The sequence below is a fragment of the Alternaria arbusti genome, assembly GCF_024043155.1.
Source record: "Alternaria arbusti strain BMP 1465 chromosome Unknown scaffold_2, whole genome shotgun sequence".
Lineage (NCBI taxonomy): Eukaryota > Fungi > Ascomycota > Dothideomycetes > Pleosporales > Pleosporaceae > Alternaria > Alternaria arbusti.
The window spans coordinates 1,615,276-1,629,417 of NW_026249942.1; the positions used below are offsets into that span (position 1 = coordinate 1,615,276).

The 14,142-nt window shown below is 53.1% G+C and overlaps 8 protein-coding genes across 8 annotated transcripts; 4 read left to right on the forward strand and 4 right to left on the reverse strand.

The window, feature by feature from the left end:
• Positions 1-642: 642 nt before the first annotated feature.
• VTC1 (vacuolar transporter chaperone) lies at positions 643-1,092 on the reverse strand (the record flags this gene model as incomplete). Its single annotated transcript, XM_051442690.1, has 2 exons — positions 643-1,004; positions 1,059-1,092. 2 exons carry the CDS (start codon positions 1,090-1,092, stop codon positions 643-645), a joined length of 396 nt encoding a protein of 131 aa, XP_051306278.1.
• Positions 1,093-1,578: 486 nt separating this feature from the next.
• Positions 1,579-2,338, forward strand: J4E86_002128 (uncharacterized protein; the record flags this gene model as incomplete). The annotated part of the gene is made up of 4 exons (XM_051442691.1): positions 1,579-1,584; positions 1,636-1,683; positions 1,740-1,814; positions 2,057-2,338. The coding sequence occupies 4 exons, from the start codon at positions 1,579-1,581 to the stop codon at positions 2,336-2,338; spliced, it is 411 nt and encodes a 136-aa protein (XP_051306279.1).
• Positions 2,339-2,875: 537 nt separating this feature from the next.
• On the reverse strand, positions 2,876-4,051 carry J4E86_002129 (uncharacterized protein; the record flags this gene model as incomplete). Its single annotated transcript, XM_051442692.1, has 2 exons — positions 2,876-3,429; positions 3,751-4,051. The coding sequence occupies 2 exons, from the start codon at positions 4,049-4,051 to the stop codon at positions 2,876-2,878; spliced, it is 855 nt and encodes a 284-aa protein (XP_051306280.1).
• Positions 4,052-5,243: 1,192 nt separating this feature from the next.
• On the forward strand, positions 5,244-6,758 carry J4E86_002130 (uncharacterized protein; the record flags this gene model as incomplete). The annotated part of the gene is made up of 1 exon (XM_051442693.1): positions 5,244-6,758. One exon carries the CDS (start codon positions 5,244-5,246, stop codon positions 6,756-6,758), a length of 1,515 nt encoding a protein of 504 aa, XP_051306281.1.
• A 1,213-nt stretch (positions 6,759-7,971) lies between these two features.
• Positions 7,972-8,661, forward strand: J4E86_002131 (uncharacterized protein; the record flags this gene model as incomplete). Its single annotated transcript, XM_051442694.1, has 1 exon — positions 7,972-8,661. One exon carries the CDS (start codon positions 7,972-7,974, stop codon positions 8,659-8,661), a length of 690 nt encoding a protein of 229 aa, XP_051306282.1.
• Positions 8,662-9,204: 543 nt separating this feature from the next.
• On the reverse strand, positions 9,205-11,539 carry J4E86_002132 (uncharacterized protein; the record flags this gene model as incomplete). Its single annotated transcript, XM_051442695.1, has 3 exons — positions 9,205-10,496; positions 10,542-10,996; positions 11,061-11,539. 3 exons carry the CDS (start codon positions 11,537-11,539, stop codon positions 9,205-9,207), a joined length of 2,226 nt encoding a protein of 741 aa, XP_051306283.1.
• Positions 11,540-11,955: 416 nt separating this feature from the next.
• On the forward strand, positions 11,956-12,508 carry J4E86_002133 (uncharacterized protein; the record flags this gene model as incomplete). Its single annotated transcript, XM_051442696.1, has 3 exons — positions 11,956-12,166; positions 12,256-12,315; positions 12,363-12,508. 3 exons carry the CDS (start codon positions 11,956-11,958, stop codon positions 12,506-12,508), a joined length of 417 nt encoding a protein of 138 aa, XP_051306284.1.
• Positions 12,509-13,055: 547 nt separating this feature from the next.
• Positions 13,056-13,620, reverse strand: J4E86_002134 (uncharacterized protein; the record flags this gene model as incomplete). The annotated part of the gene is made up of 2 exons (XM_051442697.1): positions 13,056-13,342; positions 13,398-13,620. 2 exons carry the CDS (start codon positions 13,618-13,620, stop codon positions 13,056-13,058), a joined length of 510 nt encoding a protein of 169 aa, XP_051306285.1.
• Positions 13,621-14,142: the final 522 nt, after the last annotated feature.

Consider the following 14,142-nt stretch of genomic DNA (forward strand, 5'->3'; position numbering starts at 1 on the left):
TACCACCGCAGTTGGATTTGATTTGAGTAACTTTGCGCCCTTGAGCGCACCTACGCTATTGTAGCAGTATCAGCTCTTTCAACATGGTACTCGTTTGAGATCAATAACAGAGATACCCCCTTATAATACGCCCGTTGTTCATGGGGGTCTTCCCTTCTCTGAACTAAGTTCAATTGTATCTAAACAATTCCTTTCAAATTTCAGGAAGTCCTCATTCTGTCCCAAAGACCATCCCTACAGTCAGCATGGGTCATCTGAGAAGTGCGACCGATTTGCAATTTCTCTGCTCGGCTAATAGAGTTTGTATGGTTAGTACCTGTTCAAGCATGAACTTGGTCGAATAGCCAATGTAAACATGATAAACGCCTCACTTCGACGTCCATGACATTATGTGGTTGTACAATACTTTCAAATAACATAACCATGTTCACTCGCAAGAATAAACGCCCTTTCCACCGCCCCAACCATGTGGTCCTCGTCGGTTCTCATTGCCCATGTGATTTTTGACTGCCCGTTCTGATCCCCTTTCTGCATACTTTCTCCTTCTTCTTGAACAGTGCATACTCATTCGCGCTTCATAGAAACGTAGAATGAATACTACCCGATGCGCCCACCGTGCATCCACCCATTGTGTTATTTTCTCTAGTTCTTGCCATGATGTTGCTCATTACCCATTGTCAATCTCAGCACGAAGTTGACAATGACGGCGGCAAACAAGGCAATGGTCAAAATAGTGGGACCCAGCCTGTCGTCGAAGCCGCCCTGGCCCCTAAGTCTTATGCTCCTGGCGCGCCAGTGGAAGGTGAAGAGAGCGTAGATCATAGCCATCATGGCAACGAGGGTGAAGAGGCCGGCGGAAATCTTGCCAATCTTGTCGCCGAAGTTGAGCAGGCCAATCGCGAGGCCGCCGAGGATGACGGTGAAGTTGAGCCATGAAAGGAAGGTGCGCTCGTTTGCGAAAAAGACTTTGGGCTCGACGCGCGTAGGGAGAGCGATGCGCTTGCCTGGACAAAGGGGTTAGTAAGAGCAGCTGGGGAGGGCAGAAGGACGCGACGCACCCGGGGCAGTTTGGAGAAGCGGTTGGGTCGACATGACGATGGTGATAGCAGCCCCACTGAAGTTGCGACGCGAGCTTTGCGATGGTGTTCCTGACAGGTAGAATGGGCAATTGACGGGCGCGAGTGGATCCAATACTTGGTGCAGCTTCAGACGAAGAGAGTGGTGGCAGGAGAGAGTTGGTGAGAAGAAGTCTGCTTCACTGTGCCGTCAAAGCTCGATGTTGCGGGTCGCGATGGGAACCCATGCACTCGCGACTTGCGTCGGCCTATCATGACGCCCACGTGACAGCGTTGCATAGGCGACGCTCATTGGCTGTGAGGCTGCATGCGGGGATGGCCCGGTCCCTCTGTGCCACGTCCAACTCCGGCCGCCGACGCTAGCTGTGGCCAAACACTGATCCTGGGAGTAAACACGACATTCACACTGTTCACTGCACAGCATCACCGTCCTAGGCATCGACATACTTTAAAAGTCAACAAGTCCCTACATCAATAATCCCTACACAGAACGATCATCGCTATGGCAGTACGTATCTTCACCGGCCTACAGCATGGAATGTATACTGACAGAGGACAGTCCGCGTCACCGCTTCCCACCTCCGAGCTGGAGCAAATTGCCCAACAGGTATACCACCCTACATGTCTCGGAATGAAGGCCCATGTGCTAACAATGGCATATAGGCCTGCGAGCAAGCCATCGGTTCCGCAGAATCATATGACCACACCAAGGTTGGAGAGTGGAACAGCGAGATCATCGTAAGTCTCAATTATATTTCCCTGCGCTAGCTTGCGCAACCATATGCGCCACTAGCCCCGTCAAAAGTTCGCGCCTGGTCTCCAGTGTAAAAGAAGCCAACTTCAGGTGGCTTCGCACACCTGCGGTTGGGCAAGGCTCTGTTGTGACAACAGAAGGAGCCGGCGAATGATTGCGACACCGACCTGCGCAACCACGCACGCGACCTCACCTCATCTAGATCCTCTTCTAACGTCCACACCAGCAATCCATCCTGAAGACTCTCATCAGCAAGACCACACCTGCATCCGAGACCGCCACCCCTGAAACTCCCGCGCAACCCGCCTACAAGTACATCGCCAACAGCACGGTAATCCAACACATTGGCTCTCCCGCAGAGCCCGAGAAGCACGGACGCCGCGGCATGCACAGCGCAGTCGGCGCCTTCTGGAACAACGAGAAGGATGGCACATACAGCTACAAGTGGGAGGCTGCCGAGAAGAAGGGCATGGACATCGTCATTACCATTACCTGGATCGCTATCTAGAAGGGTTATAGCGCCCAGGGCGATGACGCTCCCGTATGGGAGCGATCGCATCTCCCGTACAGACGATCCATCAAGATAGAAAGAGCCAAGACCCAGTATGCGAAGGTGGGGGCGAGCGAGAGCTATGTGAATGGCTTGCTCAAGGGTACGAGGTGAGCTTGGGATAGGTTTTGCTTCGAGATCGATGTTCTTCTTCTCATGGGTATGGCGTTGAAACCTCACTGTGCATAGTCTTGCGCTTCTTCGAGTTGATATGGCGAAATTGATACCTACTACTTCTTCACTTGATGTCTTTTGCGGCGATGATGGTTGAAATTGCATTGTATGTGTTGAATATGGTATCGACTATTTACTCATGGGCTCGTCTACATGGACATCATGGCATACTATTACTGATTCCACTGCATATCCCGTCCCGCACATACAACCACGGAAGCAGTGTGGCAGAGTATACGCTTAGTACGCGAAAGTAAAGAATGACCATGTCAAGTAAGCAACAGGGTACAGAGAAGGAAGGTCAAGAACGAAGAACAGCTTTTAGGCCTCTGCCTTTTGGCTCTCGGCCTGGGTGCCTACGCCATCTGTGTGCGTAGTGCTACTCCGTCCGTTTACGGCTTGCTCCCGCTTGCTGATAAGCGCCCGGAGCTCGTCTGTAGTGCTCTTGCCGCCGTTCTTTTCAGTGATGAGGCCCTTTAGCCATGCGTTCTCTGTCTGCAGTTGCTGAATGGTAGCCTCTAGCTTGGCGACCTTCTCCTGGGCCTCCTTCTGAGATTGCTCGAGAGCCTGCTCACGCTGCTTCTTCTTGATGCGGAAGCGAGCGCTCGCAGCAGTGTTACGGCGACGCTTATCCTCCTCAGCGGCTACGCGGGCGTTCTCGTCGAGTGATTGCGGGATGACGGGAGCGGCATTGTCGAGCTTGCGCTTCTTCGAAGCCTGGTCGTAGCCTTGTGCGGCAGGGGATAGTGAGGAGGCAGGCGAAGCGTAGTTGGGTGCGAGCGGGTAGTGGGCAGGCTGAGTGTGCGCCAGTGGCATAGACGGGTCAAAGGCTGGAGCCGTACCGAAGTTGTTGAAGTCGGTGAACGGGAAGTCGCCTATGAGTGTATCAAAGTCAGCCATGGGTGTTCAAGGCTACGATAGTCGGATGGTGATGTGAGTGTGTGGTGTTTCTGCTCAGCGCAACAACCAACTACGTGCTTGCAGGGATGTTTAGCTGCATCAGCATCCCATGTGGTGAGTGGCTAGCACACAGGGTGTGGGGTGACGATGCATACTGCACACAAGGCGGGGTGTGCATGCGCCTTTCGTCCGCGTAATTGGACGAAGAGTACTACGCCTGGCAGGGACGAGTCTCGATTGGCAATAACCCAATCGACAGGATAAAAGGACGGCTGTAAGAACGGGAGAATGCTTACCATTCAGATTGAAGTCCATGGTCGCGTCGACGCTAGTGCTGGGGTTGCGCGGAAACTCTCCGTCCGTCTTCAACGGCTGTGTTTGCTCGGCTTCAAAACCGAGGCCAAAGTCACTGGTAGAAGCAAAGTCGACGCTGGCGTTGCGAGCGCCGTCCGCGTCGAAGAAGTCGCCGTTCAGGAAGTCGGAGAAGTCCTCGGCGGGCGCTGGCTCAGCGAACAGATCCTGCTGTGGCGACAGCTGGTTAAGGTTCGCGATGTACTGGGACACGTTGGGCCCTCGCTGCCCTTTGTAGGCGGACATGGGCGTTTGTTTGCTATCCGGACGACGATGGAGTCCAGTCGCTGGTAATATGCTGTTGAGAAAGTGGGAGTCGGTTCTCTGCCGGGCCCGATCCGATCGCGCTTGCGTGGCAGAAGCTGATATTGCGAGAGTGAATTTTGCTGCGGCGTCGTCGGGTAGTTCGCTGAATTGGTGTACACGTTCTCTTGCGCGAACCGTTGGAGAGAGTACAAAAAGCAAGAGGGATGTGTGCGGGTGTCGTGACGTGGATGAACGTCAAAGTGCGAAGGGCGTTCTCGATCAATGGGAGCCCCGCGGTAGCTGACTACTTGGTATTAGCGACCGTAAACCCCAGGCCGCGTTTACGCCGAGCCTCACCCCACGTGCGGTTGGACTTGCAAACGACTGTTGCGTTCGATTTCGAAGCTTTGAATGTAAAGGAAATTGTGGGTAGCGGCTTGGCCCGAGAACGTTGAACATTGATGAAGCGATGAGTCTCTCATGACCTCTCTCACCGTCAGCACACAGGACTCCTTCTTACGACAGCTGAACACTGACTGTTTGTAATCAAGACGTTCAAATTGCCGATAGCCAATCGTGTTTGAGCGTCTTTGTCCGAGACTGGACCGGCGATCTAGGTGGATCCCAGATTTGAAAGACGGCACTTTCCATGCGGCATTTACATGCTATCTTCGGCAAGAAACAAGTAATCAATCCTCACTCGAGTCTTGCGAATAAAGTAAAACATTCCTAGCCATGATACAGCTGTATGCGACCGTGGCAGTACGTATGGCTGTCAACGGGATACAGTCTTGAAGTGATTTTGCAGGCTCGTTGGGAACAGCTTCACGTGTATCAACATAGGTAATACTATATGGTCATCTATGACGGACCAGCACCATAGTACCTAGGTAGGTCTGGAGACTACCTAGGAAGTGGAACTATCATTATGCCTAGCCGCACAAGGACCAAAGTCAAAGACACCAGATCGAAAGTGTTCAAATCCAAGCGCTTCGGGGCGATTCGTGGCTTGAGAGCACATGTCTGTCGCTACGTGGTACCTCCAAGGCTGGGTGTGATGGCTAGGTGGGGAGGCCATGTCACGTGGTGTCCCACGTTCCTCCTCGACGCGTCGCGACTCCACTATCGATAACATCGTCCGATCAACAACGCCCAGCAACCCCTCCATGTAGACCAAAAGCGCATCGACGTGATGGCTACCGCCCCCGACTACAAGAACATCCCCCACTCCCACCGGCTGCCCGTAAACCACCGCGAAGTCCAGCGAACCTTCACCAAGCTCTCCCGCCAGTCCCTCGTATCGCTCGCGCTGCAATGGCTCAGCAAGAAGAACCGCGACTTCTGCAAGCCATACCTCCTCGGCGATCGGATACAGGATGAGGATGAGGAGGAGATATACGAGCCGGCGCAAAGCTATGAGGTGCTCCAGGAGACGTACAAGCAGCTTGCCGCGCGCAAAGGTGGCAGGAGGGAGGTGCTCGACCGCATACTCGAGGGAGACTGGCGACACGGCATATCCATGTACCAGCTGGCAACGGCTGAGATCCAGTACCTCCTCGACCATCCAAATGCCTTGCGCTGGACAGCCAAGCGTCTTACTAAAATACCGAATGCGCGATCACCAATAACGGACATGGAAGTCACAAACGATTCAGACCACCTCCCACGCTTCCAGGCGCAAACCTTCATGTCCAATCTTGCAAGAGAATTGACGCCACTGATGAAGGCGCATTACCTGATGACACGGATAAAAACATCGCCCATGACCATACTACGCGTCTACATACACGATTCGCCCTACAGCAACGAGGCATCGCTGACCGTAGAGTCTAGTAGCACAGACAGTGCGAAAGCCGTATTCTTCGTCTGGCCAAATGGCTCGCCTTTTGTATATTCGTCGCTAGCAACGCTCACCGGCCAGGTCGTCGGAGATGAGGGGCGGCATCTGAGGGACATCGTGCAACAAGCAATACCGAAAGCCTTCTCGAGACCTTCTGCGCGTTACCAGTTGACAAGCACAAACTTCACTACCAAGTCACTCGATGCGCTGCTCACGTATCGCGGTCCCGGCAAGAGCAATGCAGCAGCAGGTGGTTGGAGCATCTTTCAGGATCATAGTTTCAGCCAGAATGCGCTAGATTTCATTACCACACAAAAAGGCGACGGACAAGAGAAGAGTGCAGGCGAAAAAGCCAGTGCCGCCGGTGGACCCAAGACTGGGCCAGGCAGGCCTAAGCGACCACTGGACGACAAAGAGTCTTCAGAGGCCAAACGTAGAAAAGAGATAGCCGCTGGCCGGTTCGGTAGCTCGGCGCAGCCCGACGATGGTCAAGGCCTTGAACGAGTCGAAGTTCGCATTGATGACCCATTCCCGTCTCCCGTCAATGGCAGCACTGCGACGCAAGTAGACGGTGATACATCGAACCTCGATGCCCAGACTTCTCACCAGGCACGACGTGGCCGTCCTTCCCTTCTCGATAGAACCGCGGAAGATATTGAGGAAATACGAAGCGAAGAAGGCTGGGTACCGAATGTGCGAGTCACTTTTCAAGGAACGCATGTTTTCGCTGGCATCAGACAACTGGTTGAAGAGGGTATTGTAGATGGTGAGAAGATGCCAGGTTGGATGACTGGCGAAGCAGGTGTCACAATAGGCTCGGTCAAGGACGGGCGCATTCGGAGCAAGGGAGGTGTCCCAGGTGTATGAACTGGTGCTTGAATTACAATGCGCGGCGCTGGCAGGTGTTTCTGATATCCATATACCCATTACGATGATGCGGCGTATGGCGTTGTTCTTATACTACGACACAAGTTATGATATTGTGCTTCTGTAGAGAAAGCTTAGCTTCGAATGTTAACTTTCAAGAATCGAAGCTGCGTTTCGGCTGGCAAGCGAAGCCATTTCCAGTCAGATGCAGCTTCCTACTCCTGTTTTTCTATGGTCAAAATTCTTTAGCGCCTCATGGTCCTTCCAAGTCCACAAAGTAGCTTTGGCTGCAAGCTCTTTCCTTGTCTCCTTCTGCACGTCATCCTCCATGCATCCTGACGCGCGTCAGAACCTGATGTCGAGCACGGATAGCACATCGTCGGCGAATGCTCGAGACGTGTCCAACGTTTCGGGGCTTCTTATCAAAAGTTGATCCTTGCGCTCGAGGTACATCAGCGCTCAGCCCTTGCATTTATTGATATTCGTCGATATCATCTGTCACCGAAGATTACATCTTCTTTTTGGCTACAGCGTGGAACGCTGGCAACGCATTCAATTCCTGACGAATCTATTGAGCACTTCAATCCAGCTAGTGTCCACTTTGAGGGCCCTTCAACGTCGTGTGGCTTGACCGACTCTTGCGGCTCAACTCTTCAGGCCGCAAGGCCGAGACTAATGTTGTTGAATTCTTCACGAGCCACAGCTCACAAGCCACAGCTAGATCTCTAAGTGGCTAGCCGGAAAGATCGGAGTCTCGCCCAGCCGTGGCTAGTAAAAACGATGTCATGCTGCAGGAGCATGCATTCGCGGCCTTGCATAATGTGTTGCTACTGAACCGGGGATTGGGTGTGGCTTGCTGTGGCTAGAGCACGGTCTCTTTGCGTGCCGATACAGCCGTAAGGCTGACCGTTACGCGCAAGGGTTAGAGGTCATGTGTTCTCGTATTTGGCGTACGATAGCGTTTAACCGAACGAGACTGAGAACACTGCAGGATAAAGTGGGTTGTTAGCGTTGGATAAAGCTTATGGTTGGGCCAAGATAGACGTTTGTGCCGAGCCGACTTCCCCTACGTCGAGCCCGTGACTCCACCCAAGAGGCTTGGGAGCGGGAATAAGTCTTGACTGCATTTTGAGGTGAAGGACGCAGTCTTGGCGTGCTCTGAGAGAAAGCATATATACTCGAGTAATACCCCTAGCATACACTGCCACAATCGATGGTAGCACCACCTACGAGCATCAGTTCCAACCCAATAGCCTCAACATCAAAGTCAGACAAGATTCGAGACTATCAAACACACTCCACCATCAACCAAGACCCCAACGTCATCACCTTTACCACTCAGTCCCCGACCATCCTGCCGATGACTGACTACAACAACCAACGCATCGACGCACAAGACTTGACTTCAAGGCTTGTCTCGTTCGAAAACAAATCCAACAACAACTCCACCACCAAAACCAATGGAGATACCGCCTCCGATTCAGTTCTGTCCCAGCGACGTCCCCGATCCACCTCTATTGACAGCGGCATCATGCCCCGTTTCACCAAATCAGCAACAACGTCCACAACGGGCACCAACGACTCCCAGTACTCCCAGTACTCTGGTCTCCGCGTCATGCATGCTGAGCCCAGCCCCAAGACGCACGCTGAAAGTGTCGGCGTCGCGCCAGGCGAGTTCAGCAAGCCGCGCGTTCACAAGCGCAGCCGCAGGAACACCCAAAGCAGCGTTGGCAGCGGCAGGAGCGCGAAGAGCGAGGAAGCCAAGGAGTTCAAGTACTATGGCCGACACAGCAACCAGTGGCTCTTCAATGACTTTAGCGTCACTGACGCTGTTTCCAAAGGCTTCAAGAGGGTCTTCAGCAACAATGGGAGCAAGGATTGGTACGAGGACAGGAGCCGTTAAATGTGGCATTCAAAGAGAGACTGTTTCGAGCAAAGGGACTGGACACTCGTTTCGTCATATCGAGGGAAGGCAAGAGACGCGTTTGGAGGGAGAGACATATATCGAACAACAATACAATCACTTACATCATCACCACCAATCACTCTTGTCTGCGTGTAGTTTGCTAACAGAAAGACTCCTCCATAGCTATGTTCCCGCTAACTAAAGCAATGAGTGCAATCCCATACGCAGTCGATGATGCAAAGTTACACAAGAACGACCCACGAGAATCTCTTCGAAGAGGCAACATTGTGAATCACAAATGTGTAAAGACTATGCCATCAAGAACAACGAGGTAAAAAATCGTAGAACGCAACGTTACATCAGACTTCATAATGATCATAAGGCGATCCGATTACACTAAACCAGAGACGATCTCGCGAGATCAGGTATCATTCGCAAAGAAACGCCGCCGCTATGGAGAAAGGGCTCATGTCATGCCCCCCAGAACGCCAATACACCAGAAAAACGCCTCCATGTCTACATTGCACTCTGCACTTATCCCTAAAGCATCATACTTTTCCGTCGACTAGCGGCGCGTTCGGCTCTCAGCGTGCTCGTCTCCCTCTCTCTATCCCGTACTTTTGCGTCCTCCACACCATCGACCTTCGTCCCGAGGTCGTTCGTGCTGGCATTGGCTGGTAAGCTTCCTACAGTGGGAGGCTTCTTGTCTTTTACTGTCGTTCGAGCACTCGACGTACTCCTAGCAATACCATTAGTACTGTTGCTTCTCGCTAAGCTCGTACTACTACTACTTTTCACATTTCCGCTGCCAGTGCGCTTATGCAAAGAAGGGAGCGCGCCCTCAGTCTTCTCCCTTTCAGCTCTGCGCTCGTCCGACACCGATGACGAGGAAGATGTAGGCATAGCGGAGTGTCGCCGTGCGCTTCTCGCTGTTTTGGCAAGTTCGTTGACGCGGGCACGTGGGTTGGACCCAGTGTCAGCAGGTGACGAGTCCGTGAAGTCGAATACAGCCAAAGTGTCCTTCTCTGGTGGTGCTTGTCTCACAGCTATCGTATCTTTGCTTGAGAGGGCAAGATCTGCAGATTTGGCGGTGAGAGGCTCCGACACTGGTCCTGCAGTTGAAGTAGCCACTCTTCTCTTAGCAGTGCTAGTCTCTGTAATGAGCGCGGAGATGGCTTTCGAGGTCGTTGATCGTTCTTCTGGCTCAGCCATTGACGCGGGCGATGCTTTGGAATCTTGGTTCCGGTCAAGCTTCTGTCTCAACGGGCTTCCAGCTTCAGCTTCTTCCTCGCCCCTCGGTTGAGTGACTGCCGATACCGGCTTCCACGCGATTTCGCCATCGGCGTCCCGTTTGACCAATGTAGAAGGTACATTCTGAGTATCTACACTGGCCCTGCGATCGATCACCGCGTCGACCAGCTTGGCGTCTGGACGCCGCATCTTCACATTGAGACTGGGCTCTTTGTAACTGACTTGGGGACGGGCTCGTCTACCCGGTCGTCCGGCTTGACCGGTCTGATCTACTGAGTTGAGATCCCCTGGTGGTGGTGTATCCTTGTTGTCTGGTCGTTGTGTCGACGGCTCTGTAGATGGTGGAGAGAAGGTCTCTTCCACGGCGGGTGTTTTCGGGGGTAGAGAGTCAAGCACAATCTCAGCAGTAGGCACAGGTTCAGGCATTGGTAGAAGCGGGAGTTCTGACGTCGTGTTGCGCGTGATATTCAATCGAGGGCGGCTGCGAGCCTTAGGTGCTGGCTTGTCTGGCTTATCTGGTTTGTCTTGACCTGAAGAGCGTTGCTTCTTTGGCGACAAGACTGGATCGGTATTGACGGGTTCTACCAAGTCAGATTTGTACACACTATTGCTTTGGGGGTACTTACTAGCTGAAAGGACGGGAGGGCGTTCTAGTGCAGAAGGTCTAGAGTCATCATTTGACGCCTCCACGTCCGAAGCACCTGGGGCATTCCGGCGGCTGAACCTGAAAGCATCACTCTTGGCTTGGTTCACTTCCTCATCCTCTTGAACGCTGAACTTCCGCTTGGCCCCAGTGCGCAGAGGCTTCGCGACTGGCTCTTCAGACTCTTCCGGTGATTCGAAGAGAGATACACGACGTATATTGAGCTTGGGCCCGCTCTCGCGTCGCTTCTTACGCGTCTCGAGGTTCACCGATAGTGCAGGTTCACCGTCGTCTGCAGCTTCTTCTCGCTGTTCTTCTATCGCGGGGCTGGGGTCGAAACCGATGGGGTCTTCGTCTTCGAATCGGGCAACTGGCGGAGGGCCAATGTCTGGGGATTGACTATCTGGGTCTTCTAAGGTCTGCTGAAGCTCGTCCGCACTACAAGAAGTTAGCTTCATGCGCGTCTGTACGTGTCGCTGCTTGGAACGCAATCCAGACGTACCCCATTGTCCTGCGAGGATAGTACTTGTCTTCCGTGATAGTAGGCAGCATGGCGTTCTCAACCTCCTGTAGACCCAGTCCACTCCTCCATTGCCGCTCTTCTCCGCTCTTCCTCTTCGCAGTCATCTGGCTTTTCCGTCTTCCTCTGTCTTTCCCACTCCCACTTCTTGTTTGCGATAGGCCAGCTACCAGGCTGCTGAGCTCTGATAGCTTGGCTTCAAGCTGTGTTTTGACAACATCAAATTGGTCGAGTACCGGACGCGACTCAATCGTGTTATGGAGATTCAAGACTTGCTCGCGCAATGCCAAATTCTCGGCAAGAAGTCGCGAGCAGTCGGTTTCGAGGCTGCGGATGCGGATAGATTGGATCGAATTCGTCTTTGCGAGTTCGCGGTTTTGCCTCAAAAAGCGTCGTTTGAGGGCTTCGATGGATTCCGCCGACGGCTGGGGTGCAATCGGCGGCTCGTTGAGACGCGCCATATGCGCAGATAGGTATGTCGAGATTAATTATAGTATTGTAGACGGTCGCGCAGTTGTCGTGGCGTTGCTACTCTAGGGCGTCGGTAGGTGTTCCTTCTATGTTCGTCATTGCATGTTTACATAGCAACAAAGCTAAGTTCAGACGGGTTAGCGCCAAGGGCGCGTCCACGTGACGAGAGGGGCACGAACGCGTTCACCAATGCAGCAGAGCAGCATTTGATGTGGCGATAGCATGCGTATCTCACCAGACGAAAAAACGCAAAAGCTCGACACGTCAGTTTTCACGTGTTCCTCGGGGCAGACTTTCCTCCTGTTGACGCATCTACACATTCAAAAACACCTCCCTACTATTGCCGACCTCGACTTCGTCAACCACAAATCAGACCACGTCAACTAAAGTTGACCGATTAAGAAATATGTCAAACTTCACACGGCCGCTTCCCTCGCATCTCCGCAACCAGTCCATGGGCGGGTCCCAGCAACAATCCCCCGTGTTGCTCGCGCGCATTGCAGAAAAGAAAGCCGAATTAGCCAACTTGAAGGACTTGCAAGCGCTAAGCGGAGGGCTTGCAGACCAGATGCAGATGCTCGCTGACAAGCTATCGACATTGTCAGATGGAACAGAAGGTATGTCAGGCGTTGCACGCAGAAAGCTGGATCGATAGGTCTCGCAGCCGGCACGATGGGAACATCATACTAACGTTGCGGTTTATCAGCGGTCGCAGCAGTGCTATCAAACTGGCATAATGTGCTAAGAGCTATAAACATGGCGTCAAGTATGTTCTCCATTCTCACAAATCCAGCAAGCACTAATGCGAAAAAGCAAAACTTCCAAAACCGAAAGACGAGGATGAGACGGAAAAGAAGGCAGAGGATGGGCCACCATTGCCCCAGACGCTTGTCCGCATTCCTACACAACACGCTCCTGCGGTGATAGAACAGGCGAATGCAGCTACTGCAGAGGACTGAGCGGTCTTGACACGTGGGTTAACTTCTGATTGAGTTTTCGCGCTGCCGGAAACTCTACGAGTAAGGGTAGTCGACAAGGGCGATAATCGACGCGTGATCGGCTGAACGTGCATGTCTTCGTACTTTGATCCGCAAGACATAGCGAGTAAAGACGTCTTGCCATGAGAGATACATGCAGCGGGGCCCAACGTCTTCTGCAATTGGTTTCACACCTGCAGAACAGCGTGTACATGGAAGAACGGTGAAGATTGTACCAATCAGAGACAAGGAGGATGAGAAGGCGTTTAGTAGGAATTGAGGCTCTCAGCCTCGCATGTGCAATTCTAATGCTACAAGACAATGCTCAGTTGCATCTAATGTCTCACGTCCAGCCACAAAAGGCGACGTTTTGCGGACTATCCAAGTCCTTTCCCAGCGCTATGCAATGACGCAGTCCAAATCATGATGTGCCTCATGGACACCCGTAACTCCAAGCAATGAAAATCGTTTTCAAGTCGTACTGACCAACCCCCAGTGGGCACCGGAAATTTACCAGCTAGAGCGCAGCTTACTTCTTCTGCTTCGGCATCTTCTCGTAGGCATTTGGGCTTGGCTTCCTCCGTTGGCGCTTGTGCTTTTGCGGGGTACTAGAGCCCTCGCCGTGATCGTGGACGTCCTCACAATCGTCGTGAGCATGTTGATGTGGCCGTCTGCCGCGCGCTCCACCCATCCGCCCAGCAGGCCTTGCAGTGCTGTTGTCGGGCTCGGAGTCGGAATCTGAGTCTGACGATGAGTCCGAGGAGTCGTCGTCAGAAGACTCGTCAGCGGCGCGGGGTTTGTGGTAGATGCAGCAAACTTCAGATTTGTTAGCCTCTGCTATAACAGCATTGCGCGAAGTAGATCACCGTACCTTTGGAAGATTTCTTGCCCATGCCTTCGTTGTCGACCACGTCTTCGGCCCATTGAATGTGTCGGCGTTCTGATGGCTCTGCGCGTAGACGAAGCACACCGGAAGGTGCTGACAGACGCAATACGGGCTGAGGTCGAACCTCCATCGTTCGGCTCCCAGAGCTTGGTGTGGCACTCCTGGGAGATAGCGTGTGCGGGGCGGCCATATTGGTGAAGTGCGACATGTTGCTGGTGCGGCTTGTGTAGGGAGATCGGACCCTTAAGAAGTTGGGGTGGCAGTGGGGCGTAGCTACGCAGCGCAGGGACCAAAGGGAATCGCGAGCTGCAGGGCTGGGGATGAGCCCTTATCGAGATCCAACGTCAGAGCTTGGGCGGAGTGGTGGTTAATGTAATCAAAGAAAGTAGCAAGAGGGTGTGAAGGGTGAGCAGCGAGTCGGTAACAGGTCAATGTCGTGTTGCATGTACGTCTTCGTTGTTCGATGGTGATTTGTCTCGTGAGAGGAGAATGGCCAATGCGTCATAGTCAATCGGTACTTCTTCGGTGAAACCCGCTCCTGGCCAGCCACGTTCTGTCCCCACGATCGCTTCTGTCGGCTTCCATCGCTAATGCTGTATGGCCGCACACTTGCAAGCCCACGTCGTGCGGCGTGACCCAGGTCACGCTGCATATATACTGCTGCACGGCTAGCTATGCTATATTTTCTTTTTCGTCATGAGGGACCCTCCACTACCCGTCCGCGGACATC